General features: G+C 48.9%; 1 protein-coding gene across 1 annotated transcript in view; it reads right to left on the bottom strand.

Annotated features, from left to right (window-relative positions):
- Positions 1-4,252: 4,252 nt before the first annotated feature.
- Positions 4,253-15,669, bottom strand: part of LOC132387192 (mucin-5AC-like) — a 109,400-nt gene continuing 97,983 nt past the window's right edge. Inside the window, exons 15-17 of the mRNA XM_059959536.1 lie at positions 11,412-11,492; positions 8,338-8,453; positions 4,253-4,970 (exon numbers count right to left, since the gene is read on the bottom strand). Of these exons, the coding sequence (XP_059815519.1) occupies positions 4,893-4,970; positions 8,338-8,453; positions 11,412-11,492 (275 nt within the window). The 3' untranslated portion in view covers positions 4,253-4,892. The remainder of the gene's footprint in view (positions 4,971-8,337; positions 8,454-11,411; positions 11,493-15,669) is intronic.

Here is a 15,669-nt window from a genome sequence, read left to right on the forward strand (position 1 = left end):
TCCTCACACAGACCCTCTCCGAGACCGTCCTCACCCTCAGACCCTCCCTCACCGAGACCCTCCTCACAGACACTCCCTCACCGAGACCCTCCTCACACAGACCCTCTCCGAGACCCGCCTCACCCTCAGACACTCCCTCACCGAGACCCTCCTCACAGACCCTCCCTCTCCGAGACCCTCCTCACACAGACACTCCCTCACCGAGACCCTCCTCACCCTCAGACCCTCCCTCACCGAGACCCTCCTCACAGACTCCCTCACCGAGACCTCACCCTCAGACCCTCCCTCTCCGAGACCCTCCTCACACAGACCCTCCCTCTCCGAGACCCTCTTCACACTCAGACCCTCTCCGAGACCCTCCTCACACTCAGACCCTCCCTTGCCGAGGCCCTCCTCATACCAACCCCCAGTGAAACCCTGATCACCCTCAGACCCTCCCTCACCGAGACCCTCTTCACCCTCAGACCCTCCCTCTCCGAGACCCTCCTCACACTCACTGACAGGCGGAGCTCGAGCCTTGGGTATATAAATCAACGAATGACTGAGGGCTAGCAGGATTGGTGGACAGACCGATCAATAAAGAAGCGAGGAAGGCGGGGCTAGCAGGATTGGCGGACTGACCGACCAATAAAGCAGCGAGGAAGGTGGGGCTCGCGGTCTGGGCAAACGAACCGACCAGAGGCGGAGGGCGGAGCTCGCGAGCCGACGGTTTAACCGAACAAAGACGGAGCTCAGGGGTGGGCGGAGTTACCTGAGCAGTGACGTTGGGCAAAGTGCGCGCGACAGCAGGTGAATTGACCAATGACAGGCTAGAAGGTGCAGCTCGCGCAGCAGGGAGATTAACTGACCTGTGAACTCAGCCCAGTGTCCAACACTAACACATTGCTGGTGTGGGGGGATTTATCCTGTGAACTGTCCCTCTCTCACCCTCTCTGTCCATTATATTCCTGTGAACTCAGCCCAGTGTCCAACACAGACACATTGCTGGTCTGGGGGGATTTATCCTGTGAACTGTCCCTCTCTCACCCTCTCTGTCCATTATATTCCTGTGAACTCAGCCCAGTGTCCAACACTAACACATTGCTGGTGTGGGGGGATTTATCCTGTGAACTGTCCCTCTCTCACCCTCTCTGTCCATTATATTCCTGTGAACTCATCCCAGTGTCCAACACTGACCCATTGCTGGTGTGGGGAGATTTATCCTGTGAACTGTCCCTCTCTCACCCTCTCTATCCATTATATTCCTGAGAACTCAGCCCAGTGTCCAACACTGATACATTGCTGGTGTGGGGGTATTTATCCTGTGAACTGTCCCTCTCTCACCCTCTCTGTCCATTATATTCCTGTGAACTCAGCCCAGTGTCCAACACTGATACATTGCTGGTGTGGGGGTATTTATCCTGTGAACTGTCCCTCTCTCACCCTCTCTGTCCATTATATTCCTGTGAACTCAGCCCAGTGTCCAACACTGACACACTGCTGGTGTGGGGGGATTTATCCTGTGAAATGTCCCTCTCTCACCCTCTCTGTCCATTATATTCCTGTGAACTCATCCCAGTGTCCAACAGTGACACGTTGCTGGTGTGGGGGGATTTATCCTGTGTACTGTCCCTCTCTCATCCTCTCAGTCCATTATATTACTGTAAACTCAGCCCAGTGTCCAACACTGACCCATTGCTGGTGTGGGAGGATTTATCCTGTGAACTGTCCCTCTCTCACCCTCTCTGTCCATTATATTCCTGTGAACTCAGCCCAGTGTCCAACACTGACACGTTGCTGGTGTGGGGGGATTGATACTGTGAACTGTCCCTCTCTCATCCTCTCTGTCCATTATATTACTGTAAACTCAGCCCAGTGTCCAACACTGATACATTGCTGGTGTGGGGGGATTTATCCTGTGAACTGTCCCTCTCTCACCCTCTCTGTCCATTATATTCCTGTGAACTCAGCCCAGTGTCCAACACTGACACGTTGCTGGTGTGTGGGGATTGATACTGTGAACTGTCACTCTCTCATCCTCTCTGTCCATTATATTACTGTAAACTCAGCCCAGTGTCCAACACTGACACATTGCTGGTGTGGGGGGATTTATCCTGTGAACTGTCCCTCTCTCACCCTCTCTGTCCATTATATTCCTGTGAACTCATCCCAGTGTCCAACACTGACACATTGCTGGTGTGGGGGGATTTATACTGTGTACTGTCCCTCTCTCATCCTCTCTGTCCATTATATTACTGTAAACTCAGCCCAGTGTCCAACACTGACCCATTGCTGGTGTGGGGGGATTTATCCTGTGAACTGTCCCTCTCTCACCCTCTCTGTCCATTATATTCCTGTGAACTCAGCCCAGTGTCCAACACTGACACGTTGCTGGTGTGGGGGGATTGATACTGTGAACTGTCACTCTCTCACCCTCTCTGTCCATTATATTCCTGTAAACTCAGCCCAGTGTCCAACACTGACACGTTGCTGGTGTGGGGGGATTTATCCTGTGAACTGTCCCTCTCTCACCCTCTCTGTCCATTATATTCTTGTGAACTCATCCCAGTGTCCAACACTGACACACTGCTGGTGTGTGGGGATTTATCCTGTGAAATGTCCCTCTCTCACCCTCTCTGTCCATTATATTCCTGTGAACTCATCCCAGTGTCCAACACTGACACGTTGCTGGTTTGGGTGGATTTATCCTGTGAACTGTCCCTCTCTCACCCTCTCTGTCCATTATATTCCTGTGAACTCAGCCCAGTGTCCAACACTGACACGTTGCTGGTGTGGGGGGATTTATACTGTGTACTGTCCCTCTCTCATCCTCTCTGTCCATTATATTACTGTAAACTCAGCCCAGTGTCCAACACTGACACATTGCTGGTGTGGGGGGATTTATCCTGTGAACTGTCCCTGTCTCACCCTCTCTGTCCATTATATTCCTGTAAACTCAGCCCAGTTTCCAACACTGACCCATTGCTGGTGTGGGGGGATTTATCCTGTGAACTGTCCCTCTCTCACCCTCTCTGTCCATTATATGCCTGTGAATTCAGCCCAGTTAATTTTTAGGATTTGTTAATTCCTGCCAAACCTGGCTACTCTCTTCCACTCCCTGCACTCATCATCACAGACGGGGAAGAGATGGTAATGGACAAAAGGTAAAGGAAATGGTGACAACACACACTGTACTCAAACATCGTGATCCACTCTGTCTAGGGAAGCTTGCCCATGACACCTCGCCTTATGGTACAGGTGCAATCATGTCACAAGTTCTGGGTGATGGACGTGAACACCCCACAACCTCTGCATCACGTTGCCTTCATGCTGAAGTGACAAACAACATGCACAGATCGACAGAAAGGCCTCGAGTCTGGTTTGGGGTGTAAAATGTTTTAACCAGTGCTAATGTGGGTGAGGCTCAATGCTTCAAAAGTCACACCTGCCAAGTGTAGTGATCCCTCAGTCAGGAAAGACATTAAAGAGTAAGAAAACCTCCATCCATAGTGAATCAATCTTTCGCCCGAATGGGACAATTTGAAATTGACTCTGCATGATGTCTGTCTACAGCAGTTGTATTATATAGTATACTGTGTATAGAGAGTTGAGATGCATTCTCCATTGAATTGGAGTTTACAGCAAAGCAGGTAGGAATGGTGTGTATTTAATATCTCAGTAATATTGTAAATATACTGTTGATTAAACATTCTTGTTTGTTTAAATAATTTAAGGATTATCTGTAAAAATTAACGCAGTGCATGCGTCATGAAGCTACCACGTGATATGTGTGTGCCTCGCTTAACGTAAAAAAACAAAGTTAGAATCACATTCCCGCTCCCGTGTCATTCTTTTCATTAGTTTAAAGTTTTGTAGTTACAAAACACAGCAGGTACCCATCTCCACTCATCCCTCTTACCCGCTGTTGATCCACAGCCTCCTGTGCTGTAGCAGATCAAGCCTCTTCAAGGTATTTGATAGGTTCTGTTCGGAATGATTCAGGAATTGTGGAATTACGTGAGTGTGGCAGATATTAATTCAATCCAGAACCAGTCTTCAGTGCTTAATGGAAATTGCAGGCAAGATAATCAGCTTGATGATATTCTTGCTCTGTTTTTACACGACTTATTTTCATATTCTGTACATTTGTTATTGTAATTCATAATTTTCTGTCTTACACTGTACTGCTGACACAAAACAACAAATTTCATGACATATGTCAGTGTTATTAAACCTGATTCAGATACTGAAAAGAACAGCTTTGCAATCAAAGTTCAAAGTAAATTTATTAACAAAGTACGTATACATCACCATATACTACCCTGAGACTCATTTTCATACAAGCATTCACGTGAAAATAAAGCACGATACAACTTACCAAAATCTACACTTAAATAAAGACCGACAAACAGCTGACATGCAAAGGAAGATCAATTGTGCAGAAACAGTCTCCTTTCTCCGCAAGCTGTTTGGGAATGTTCATTTATTTTGTGTCTTTATGATATTACTTTTAATAACAGTCATAAATGAATGTAACATCACAACTGAAGTAAAACAGAAATACATTCTTAATTAAAGTAACCATGGATCATTGGAAATACAGAAACAATTACAGAGACACTTCCCAGGAATCTGAATGTGTCTTTCATTGCTTGGATTAAACCCATTATTACACTCAATCGATGAGAAATAATGAAAGATGAAAGAGTAATATGTCACTGATAATAAACCTGATTCTCAATGACAGATACACAGTCTAATTGATGCTAATAATATTTCACTGATATTGGATTCCCCACCACCATCACACAACCGACTGAAACCTCACACTCCCCACCACAACCCATGAACACTTCACACATCGTCCATCACCCTGTGATACGTTGGACAAACACAGTCTGAGATCTTCCTTCTCAGTTATTTCCCTTGTCGTGATTTCTCCTGGACAGGATTTGCTTGCAGGGGAGCTGTTTCCTCAGTATCTCACGTATCTGTGGACCAGGGATGTCAATGGTGAGCGACGGGTGAAGAAACGCGGTTAGACCGCACTGTGTGGGGGATCAGGACAGCAGAGAGACCCTCCTCTCATCACCCACGAAATCCATCACTTACCACCAGGAGATTCCCTTCTTTACACCAAGAACTACACTCCCTATACACCAGGAAAATTCAATTCCTCAGAAATCACCATCAACCCTTCCCGAAACCCCATCCCTTCACCAGGAAAATCTGCTCCTCCAAACATCCCACAACAAGGATCCACCTTCTCTCGGGATCAGAGAAATTCCCGTGCTCCAAACTAGGGATAGAGCTTCCCGGAAAATGGAATCAGCTTTTCCTTCAGACCCTCCCCTCACACAGAATGCCCCTTAACCCCTCCAACTGGGGATTGTTCTCATCCCCGGATCAGGGAATTCTCCTCACCCTGAGGCCAGAGTATTCATCTCATCCCTCTCAGATCAGGGGATTCTCCTCACCCCCTGAGACCAGGAAATACCTCTTACCCTCTCAGATCACGGGATTGTCCTCACCTACTGAGACCAGGAAATACCTCTCATCCCTCTCAGATCAGGGGATTCTCCTCACCCCCTGAGACCAGGAAATACCTCTTACCCTCTCAGATCACGGGATTGTCCTCACCTACTGAGACCAGGAAATACCTCTCATCCCTCTCAGATCAGGGGATTCTCCTCACCCCCTGAGACCAGGAAATACCTCTTACCCTCTCAGATCAGGGGATTCTAATCACCCCCTGAGACCAGGAAATACCTCTCATCCCTCTCAGATCAGGGGATTCTCCTCACCCCCTGAGACCAGGAAATACCTCTCAGCCCTCTCAGATCAGGGGATTCTCCTCACCCCCTGAGACCAGGAAATACCTCTTACCCTCTCAGATCACGGGATTGTCCTCACCTACTGAGACCAGGAAATACCTCTCATCCCTCTCAGATCAGGGGATTGTCCTCACCCCCTGAGACCAGGAAATACCTCTTACCCTCTCAGATCAGGGGATTCTAATCACCCCCTGAGACCAGGAAATACCTCTCATCCCTCTCAGATCAGGGGATTCTCCTCACCCCCTGAGACCAGGAAATACCTCTTACCCTCTCAGATCAGGGGATTCTAATCACCCCCTGAGACCAGGAAATACCTCTCAGCCCTCTCAGATCAGGGGATTCTCCTCACCCCGAGACCAGAAAATACCTCTTACCCTCTCAGATCAGGGGATTCTCCTCACCCCCTGAGACCAGAAAATACCTCTCATCCCTCTCAGATCAGGGGATTCTCCTCACCCCGAGGCCAGAGAATGCCATTCACCTTCCTCTCACCCTCGGACCAGGGAATTCTCCTCACCAACTGAGACCAGGGCATTCCCACCTCTTCCCCCACCCAGTCCAGGAAATTTCCACCCTCCTTGGACTAGGGGATCCCCCTACCCCGACGGCAGAGAATGCCTCTCATTCCCCTCAGATCAGGGGATTTCTACCACACCCCCACCTCAGACCAAGGGATTCTCATCACCCCTCTAAGACCAGGAGATTTTCCTCACCCTGAAGATAGGGGGATGCCCCCTCCCTCAGACCAGGGGATTTCCCCACTCGGATTCTGGGATTTCCCCTCTCCAGCCCAGGATATTCCCCTCACCCCTTCAGACCAGGAATTCCACTCACCAGCTCCCAAAACCAGGCAAGTTCCCTGCCCTACTGCACCGAAACACATCTCCTCACAGACCTGTGAAATTGATTGCCCAGTTCAGTGTATCGCTGTCTCCCAAACTGAGAGCAGACATATCTCCCCCTTTCCCGGACAGTTCTGTCCAAGGGTCTCTGAGTTGAAACATTAACTCCCTAATGAATGTAATCATGTCCCCTAAACCTGCAAATCAGCATATCCCATAAACAACAGACGGTCCACAGAATGGGAGATAAACTTTCCTGGAAAACGGGCACCAGAGGAAAACATTTCCCCAAACCAGGGGAACCTCTGCTCTGCTAATGACGGGGAACCCTGAGCAGGAAAGTCACAAAGTGATCGCTGAGACCATGGGGGAGATGCAAAGTGATCGCCGGCTCCGAATGGTCGCTGAGACCATGGGGGAGATGCAAAGTGATCGCCGGCTCCGAATGGTCGCTGAGACCATGAGGGAGATGCAAAGTGATCGCCGGCTCCGAATGGTCGCTGAGACCATGGGGGAGATGCAAAGTGATCGCCGGCTCCGAATGGTCGCTGAGACCATGGGGGAGATGCAAAGTGATCGCCGGCTCCGAATGGTCGCTGAGACCATGGGGGAGATGCAAAATGATCGCCGGCTCCGAATGGTCGCTGAGACCATGGGGGAGATGCAAAGTGATCGCCGGCTCCGAATGGTCGCTGAGACCATGGGGGAGATGCAAAGTGATCGCCGGCTCCGAATGGTCGCTGAGACCATGGGGGAGATGCAAAATGATCGCCGGCTCCGAATGGTCGCTGAGACCATGGGGGAGATGCAAAGTGATCGCCGGCTCCGAATGGTCGCTGAGACCATGGGGGAGATGCAAAGTGATCGCCGGCTCCGAATGGTCGCTGAGACCATGGGGGAGATGCAAAATGATCGCCGGCTCCGAATGGTCGCTGAGACCATGGGGGAGATGCAAAGTGATCGCCGGCTCCGAATGGTCGCTGAGACCATGGGGGAGATGCAAAGTGATCGCCGGCTCCGAATGGTCGCTGAGACCATGGGGGAGATGCAAAGTGATCGCCGGCTCCGAATGGTCGCTGAGACCATGGGGGAGATGCAAAGCTGAAGGGATATGAATCGAGATGGTCGGTCGATGGAAACTTGTTGCCAATAGAGGAGGAAGGTGGGCTGGGAGCCAACTGTTCAAGGCTATGTACGTGCCTAGATAAGGAGCACGCAATGTACTCAGGAATAAGGGATTCAGAGGAATGGTGGGACAACGAGGGGACAATGATCACTGTAAATAGTTTGTCTTTGGAAGTCGTGTATAATGGGGTGGAGGTGGGGGAGACGGGGAGATGGTGTTTATCAGGTGGTGGGGCAGTCCCCATTCACACTGGGTGTACTTAGGGCAGAGATTGATCGGTAAGAGGGTTTGTCTTACAGGGAGAAAGTGCCATGGTGAAACACATTCATGGAGCAGACTTGATGGGCCCAATGGCCTAATTCTGTTCTTATATCCTGCGTTGGGTGGTGACTGAGGACGGGGAGTCTCTGGTGACTCAGATGTAATCATTTCAGGGTTGGGTGTTTCACCGTTCATCAGGAAGGGAGACTCACTGATCATTGACCTGGAATGACCAAAGGCACATGAATCAGAATCTCCACCTCTGGGAATGAATGTGGACAACATCTCTCACCTGATCGAGGTAGGCCTCTCGCTCCTGGGGGTCTCCCAGGTTCTTCTGCCCAAGGTACAGCACTTTGACACTGCTGATCATCCCCTCACACTCCTCATCCAACAGGAGCTCATTCACTGGGAGATTGAGAGAAGTGTTCAGTCAGAGCAGATCCAGAGACAGCAGACTTACACGGTAAGATGGGTGGTTGGGCTGGAGTGTTGGTGATGGTAAGCACAGGGACCCAGGCTGACCCCAGGTTCCCCTCCTACCCATCGTTCCAGTAACCAGTCCCTCCCCCATCCACCACCAGCCTCTCTGTGTAAGCACGGGGACCCAGACTGACCCCAGGTTCCTCTCCTGCCCATCGTTCCAGTAACCAGTCCCTCCCCCATCCACCACCAGCCTCTCTGTGTAAGCACGGGGACCCAGACTGACCCCAGGTTCCCCTCCTGCCCATCGTTCCAGTAACCAGTCCCTCCCCCATCCACCACCAGCCTCTCTGTGTAAGCACGGGGACCCAGGCTGACCCCAGGTTCCCCTCCTGCCCATCGTTCCAGTAACCAGTCCCTCCCCCATCCACCACCAGCCTCTCTGTGTAAGCACGGGGACCCAGGCTGACCCCAGGTTCCCTTCCTGCCCATCGTTCCAGTAACCAATCCCTCCCCCATCCACCACCAGCCTCTCTGTGTAAGCACAGGGACCCAGGCTGACCCCAGGTTCCCCTCCTGCCCATCGTTCCAGTAACCAGTCCCTCTCCTGATCCACCACCAGCCTCTCTGTGTAAGCACGGGGACCCAGGCTGACCCCAGGTTCCCCTCCTGCTCATCGTTCCAGTAACCAGTCCCTCTCCTGATCCACCACCAGCCTTTCTGTACAACGTGTAAATTCACTTTGCTTTCCCCGGCTAGATTTGAATTCAGTAAGAAGGGAAGTGTGTATGTTAACTGAAGCCAGTAAAGATTGGCATGGTCAATAATACAAAGAAGAACAAGTTTTTCAAAGCATCGCATGACGTATAGAACTGAAGGGGAACAACTAACCCCATCCAGTGGAATGGATTGAAGAGAAATTTGACCCCAAGTCCTTGTTGAAAGTTGGATACTGTGGAGGGGGGGGGGGGCTTCCCCTCTCAGAGGGAGAGTAATGACATCTAGAGAGGGATCTAGATCTTTGGGTGATACAGCACTACAGTACAGAAACAAGCCCTTCAGCCCATCTAGTCCTTCCCAAGCTATTATTCTGCTTCGTCCCATCTACTCGCACCAGGTCTGTGTCCCTCCAATCTTGTGTTACATGTTGAAATCAAACCCAGATCCACCACTTCTGCTGGCAGCTCATTGTACACTCTCACTACCCTCCGAGTGAAGAAGTTCCCACTCAGGTTTCCCGCAAATATTTTCACCTTTCACCCTTAACCCATGAACTGAAGTTCCAGTCCCACCCAACCTCAGTGGAAAAAGATTGTTTGCATTTACCCTCTCTGTATCCCTCACAATTTTTTATACCTCTATCAAATCTCCCCTCTGTCACCTACATCCCCGGAATAAACTCCTAACCTATCCAACCTTTCCCCAAAACTCAAGTCCTCAAGTCTTGGCTACATCCTTGTGAATTTTTTCTGCTCTCTTTCAATCTTATTGATATCTTTCCTGTAGGTAGGTGACCAGAACTGCATAAGATCTTCCAAATTAATCCTCACCAATGTCTCGTACAACTTCAGCATAGCATCTTAACGCCTGCAGTCAGTACTTTTATTTATGAAGGCCAATGTGCCAAAAGCTCGCTTTACAACCCTATCTACCTGTGGCACCACTTTCAAAGAGTTATGGATCTGTATTCCCAGATTCCTCTGTTCCACCGCACCGTTCCCTGTGTGAGTCTGAACCCGCTTTACATTCCCAAAGTGCGATCATGCTTGTCTGCATTAAATTCCATCTGCCATTTCCCCAGCTCATCCAGATCCTGCTGCAGATATTGACAGCCTTCCTCACGCCCACTATGCCCCCAGTGTTGGTGTCTTCCACACACTGGCCGATTCAGTTTACCTTGGTCTCATACAGAACAGAGATCAGTACAGCGCAGGAACAGGCCATTCGGCCCACAATGTTGTACTGGACCAGCTAAAAAGTAAATCAAAAGGACACAGAATCTAATACCTCCTTCCCACATAATGTCCAAATCCCTCCATCTTCCTCACATCCATCTGTCAATCTAAATGTCCCTTAAAAGCCTCTAATGTATTTGCCTCTCCCACTATACCACAGAGTGCATTCCAGGTACCCACCACTGAGTAAAAAACTTACCCCTCACATCCCCCTTGAACCTAATCCCCTCTCACCTTCAATACCTGTCCTCTGGAGTTGGGCGTTTCAATCCTGGGAAACAGACACTCCTTATCTGCTCCATCTCAGCCTTTCATAATCATAAAAACCTCGATGAGATCTTCCCTCAGCCTCCACTGCTGCAAAGAAAAAACCCGTTTTCTGCCCCAGCCAAACTGCTTGCACAAAGAAGGCCCCCGCTTACATGAGGGAAGTTGAACCCCCCCCCCCATGACAACAACCCTATTATTTTTACACATTTCCTTAACCTGATTACACATCTATTCCTCAATGTCCCGATGGCTATTGGGGGTTCTGTTGTACAATCCATCAGTGTGATTTCACCCTTCCTATTCCTGAGTTCTACCCAAATGAACAGTCTCTGACCCTCCATTGTGTCTCTCCCGAGTGCAACTGTGATATCGTCAGAACTTCTCAGCTCCAGCTCAAAAGTGAGCAACGTCCCCTTCATGAGCACAAACTTTTGTAACGTCAAACCCCCTTTTTGAGTATCCATGCCTTGCTTGTGGAAGAATTCCACCCCCCCTGCATCTCTCCGTAAACATCGGCATACCACTTCCACGGGGCAGACAGAGCAGGGACTCCCCCCCACCAGGGCTGAAAGTGGTGGGGTTTGGGGGAGAGGGAATGCCAGTCTCTGTTTGGGGAGATGCTCCATGCAGACCCCAACCACATGAAGGCCAGATACATCAGAAAGGGTCCCTCTGATCAGGAGTACCTGACGATCCCCTATCAGAACTCAGTGGTTACCTGGGATCATCTCATAGGTTTTGCACGTGGTGTCCGTCGGCTTCTCCTGCCCGGCGTTGGGGCTTGTCCTCCTATCTGGATCTGGGACGAGAGAAGGTCCAGGTGAGAAATGGAGTTTGGGGGATAGGTCCAGGGCTGAGACTGATTCTTCCTACAACGTCCACACACCAGCCAGCTCTGTTCTTCCACCACACTCCCCCAGTCTCAGTTCCATCACTCTGACACACTCCACACACAGACTCCTTCCCAATCCCTCCGTTTGCTCATCCCCCAACCTCCTCCGTCATTCAGAAGGACAGGCTCGTAGGCAGAGGAAGTGGGGTGGCTCTCTTGCTAAAAACTAAAATCAAATCCTTAGAAACAGGTGAATAATATTGGAAGATGTTAAATCCTTGGGGGTTGAGTTAAGAAAATGCAAGGATAACAAGACCCTCCTGGGGGTGATATAAAGGATTCTCAACAGTAGCCAGGATGTGGGGCAGAAATTACAACGGGAGATAAAAAAAAGGCAGGACAAAAGGGCAATGTTACGATGGTCATGGGCGATTTCAATGTGCAGCAGATTAGGAAACTCAGATTGGGGCTGGATTCCAAGAGAAGGCATGAGAGTGGAGCTGGCCAAAGTTGATTGAAAGGGAATACTAGCAGGGATGACAGTAGAACTGCAATGGCTGGAATTTCTGGAGCAATTCGGAAGGTGCAGGATAGATAAACCCAAAGAAAAAGAAGTCTTTTAAATGGAGGATGATGCAACCATGATGACAAGGGAAGTGAAAGTCGGCATAAAAGCAGAATAGAGGGCAGAGAATAGAGCAAGAATTAGTGGGAGGTTCGAGGATTCAGAAGCTCTTAAAAACCAATAGAAGGTAACTGGAAAAAACAATAAGGAGAAAAAAGCTGAAATATGGAAGTAAGTTAGCCAACAGCATAAAAGAGGATGCAAAAAGGTTTTTCAGATATATCAAGAGTAAAAGAGAGGGGACAGTGGATATTGGACGGATGGAAAATGATGCTGCAGAGGTAGGACAAAGAAATGGTGGATGAACTTAATAAATGTTTTCAAACTCAAGTTCCAGTTCAGTTTACTTTCATTCAACAGTACACTTTTTTAAAATCACCAAACGAAACAACGTTCCTCCGGACATACGTAAAACACTCACACAGATTAATATCAACACTTGTAGATTCATAAATAATAAGGTGCATTTGTGACACAAGTTAAAAAGTAGACCGCATCATGCTTCAAGTGTGATGTGACCTGGCAGGAGGCTGGGAGTTCAGTGTCTGACAGCCCGGGGAAAGAAGTTGTTTCCCATTCTAATAGTTCTTGTGTCAGTCTGTACGATGGAAGAAAGCAGCTGTACATCTGAAACTGGAGAGTGTCATGGGGTAAGAGTGAGTGAACTTGCTGATACTAAGGAGAAGGTGCTTGGGAAGCCAAAAGGGCTAAAGGTAGGTAAATCACCTGGACCAGATGGAATACACTCCGGGGCTTTGCAAGAGATGAAGGCATTAGCAGGGATATTTCAACAACACTGGATTCTGGAATGGTCCTGGAAAATTGCAAATGTCACTCTGCTCTTAAAGAAGGGAGGGAGGCAAAGGACAGGAGATTATAGGCTAGTTAGGCCTGACTTCACAGGCTGGGAAGGAGTCCATTATTAAAGATGAAGTTTTGGGGTACTTGGAGGCACATGAGAGAAAAGGCCGATGTTAGCATCGTTTCCTTAAGGGGAGATCTTGCCTGAGAAATCCGTTGGAATTCTTTGAGAAAATAACAGGCAGAATAGACAATTGGTGGATGTTGTGCATTTGGATCTTCAGAAGGCCTCTGACAAGCTGTCACACACGATACTAATAAACAAGAGCCCATGATTTTACAGGAAAGATACGAGCATACTGTAGTTAGTAGACTGACTGACTGACAGAGGGAAAGATTGGGATTAAAGGCCTTTTCTAGTTGGCTGTTGGTGACTGGTGGTGTTCCATAGGGTTCAATATTGGAACGGCTTCTGTATGACCCATGTATCTGTTCTCCATCTGCATGCTATTCTGAGTTTCACGTTTATTATGGTAACTAGTCACATGAGTGGGGACGGGGTCAAAGTGAAGAGAGTAAGTTCCACCTTCATGCTTTATTCATTGCAGTTTGTAGTAGATGGGGACGGACAGATGTCGTATCTTTTGCTGATCACGCAATAACACTCAATTACACTTAGCTTAGACTTGGGCATGCTTAAGTTTCATTGATTCAAGATTGTACGTTTACTAATTGCTAATAAAGGATCAAATACATATCGAGCTTTTTGTAAAATTGATTATTGGAGTGAGGGTGCATCATGTCAAATCCGTAGGGTTGCCAGCAGTGGCAATTGTTTTGGTTTGTTTGGCCATGACAGCTTCTTTTCACATTATATGTCAATGATATGGATGATGGAATTGGTGGCTTTGTGGTCAGGAGCATTTCTGGGCCTCTTATCTCAGAAAGGATGTGCTGGCATTGGAGATGGTCCAGAGGAGGTTCACGAGAATGATCCCCCTGGGAATGAAAATGTTCGAGAATGAGGAGTGTTTCATTGCTCTGGGTCTGTGCTCACTGGAGTTCAGAGAAAGAGGGTGGATCTCATTGAAACCTATGGAATAGTGAAAGGTCAGTATAGAGCGGATGTGAAGACAATGTTTCCTATAGTGGGGGAGTCTAGGACAGAGAGGGCACTTCCTCAGAACTGAAGGACGTTCCTTTGAAACAGAAGTGAGGAGGATTTTCATTGGCCAGAGGATGGTGAACCTATGGAATTTATTACCACAGAAGACTGTGGAGGCCAAGTCATTGGTTATATTTAAAGCAGAGGTTGATAGGTTCTTGATTAGTAATGGTGTCAAAGGTTACAGGACAAGGCGGGAGAATGAGGTTGAGAGAGACAATGTCCCTACTCAGCAGCCATAACTCTAATATAAATGAAACATAAAGTAACTTTATTATCACAGTACATACATGCCAACATATACAACCCAGAGAATCATTTTCTTGCAAGCATTCCCAGGAAAAAACTAAAATATACAACAGAAAGTGTGAAAACCTCGACATAAAAACAAACAACCAGTGTGCAACAGAAGACAATTTGTGGAAATAAATCAAAGATAGATGATGATAAATGCTGAGAACATGAGTTGTGGAGTCCATAAAAATGAGTGTGTAGGCTGTGCAATCAGTTCAGAAGTGAGTTGAGTAAAGTCGCCCACACTGGTGTAGGAGCCAGATGGTTACTGTTCCTGAACCTGGGGGTGTGGGACCTTGGGCTCCTGGAACCATTTCCAACTTCAGGCCCCATTCCTTCGTGACGAACCCTCTAACTTACGACCAGTCTGTCACTTAACTCTCCTCCTTCACAAAGCCCAGCTCTCAACCCTTGTTCCCGACTGTTGGACCACCCACAAGCTCGCCACACAAACAGCCACAGTGGCTTGTTGTTGAAAGTTACAGCATCTTCCTTTCAAAGCCCACACACAACACCAGCACCTCAGTGTACAATTCTCTCCCCACCTCCAACAGAGGGATCTCAATACAGGACAGAGAATTGTCCAGACAGGGGACGAGTCACCGACACCGGTGATCCCCACCCCACGGGAAACCACATCCAACAGGGGAGACGATGCACGACTGAGAATTGTCCAGACGGGGGACGAGTCACCGACACCGGTGATCCCCACCCCACGGGAAACCACATCCAACAGGGGAGACGATGCACGACTGAGAATTGTCCAGACAGGGGATGAGTCGCTGACACCGGTGATCCCCACCCCACGGGAAACCACATCCAACAGGGGAGACGATGCACGACTGAGAATTGTCCAGACGGGGGACGAGTCACCGACACCGGTGATCCCCACCCCACAGGAAACCACATCCAACAGGGGAGACGATGCACGACTGAGAATTGTCCAGACAGGGGACGAGCCACTGATACTGGTGATCCCCACCCCACGGGAAACCACATCCAATAGGGGAGACGATGCACGACTGAGAATTGTCCAGACGGGGGACGAGTCACTGACATCAATGATCCCCACCCCACGGGAAACCACATCCAACAGGGGAGACGATGTACATCAGCTACAAGGGCATCCAGTGAGAGAGATTCTCCATTCCCCACCGAAACTAGGTCTTGGTTCCTGAGGATGTATCTCCTGCTGGGACAGGGGACAGTTCCCGGCTGAGTTCACCAGTAGACGGTCCTTTGATTTGTTCCTCTGAGGA

The sequence above is a fragment of the Hypanus sabinus genome, unplaced genomic scaffold (assembly GCF_030144855.1).
Source record: "Hypanus sabinus isolate sHypSab1 unplaced genomic scaffold, sHypSab1.hap1 scaffold_162, whole genome shotgun sequence".
NCBI classification, from domain to species: domain Eukaryota; kingdom Metazoa; phylum Chordata; class Chondrichthyes; order Myliobatiformes; family Dasyatidae; genus Hypanus; species Hypanus sabinus.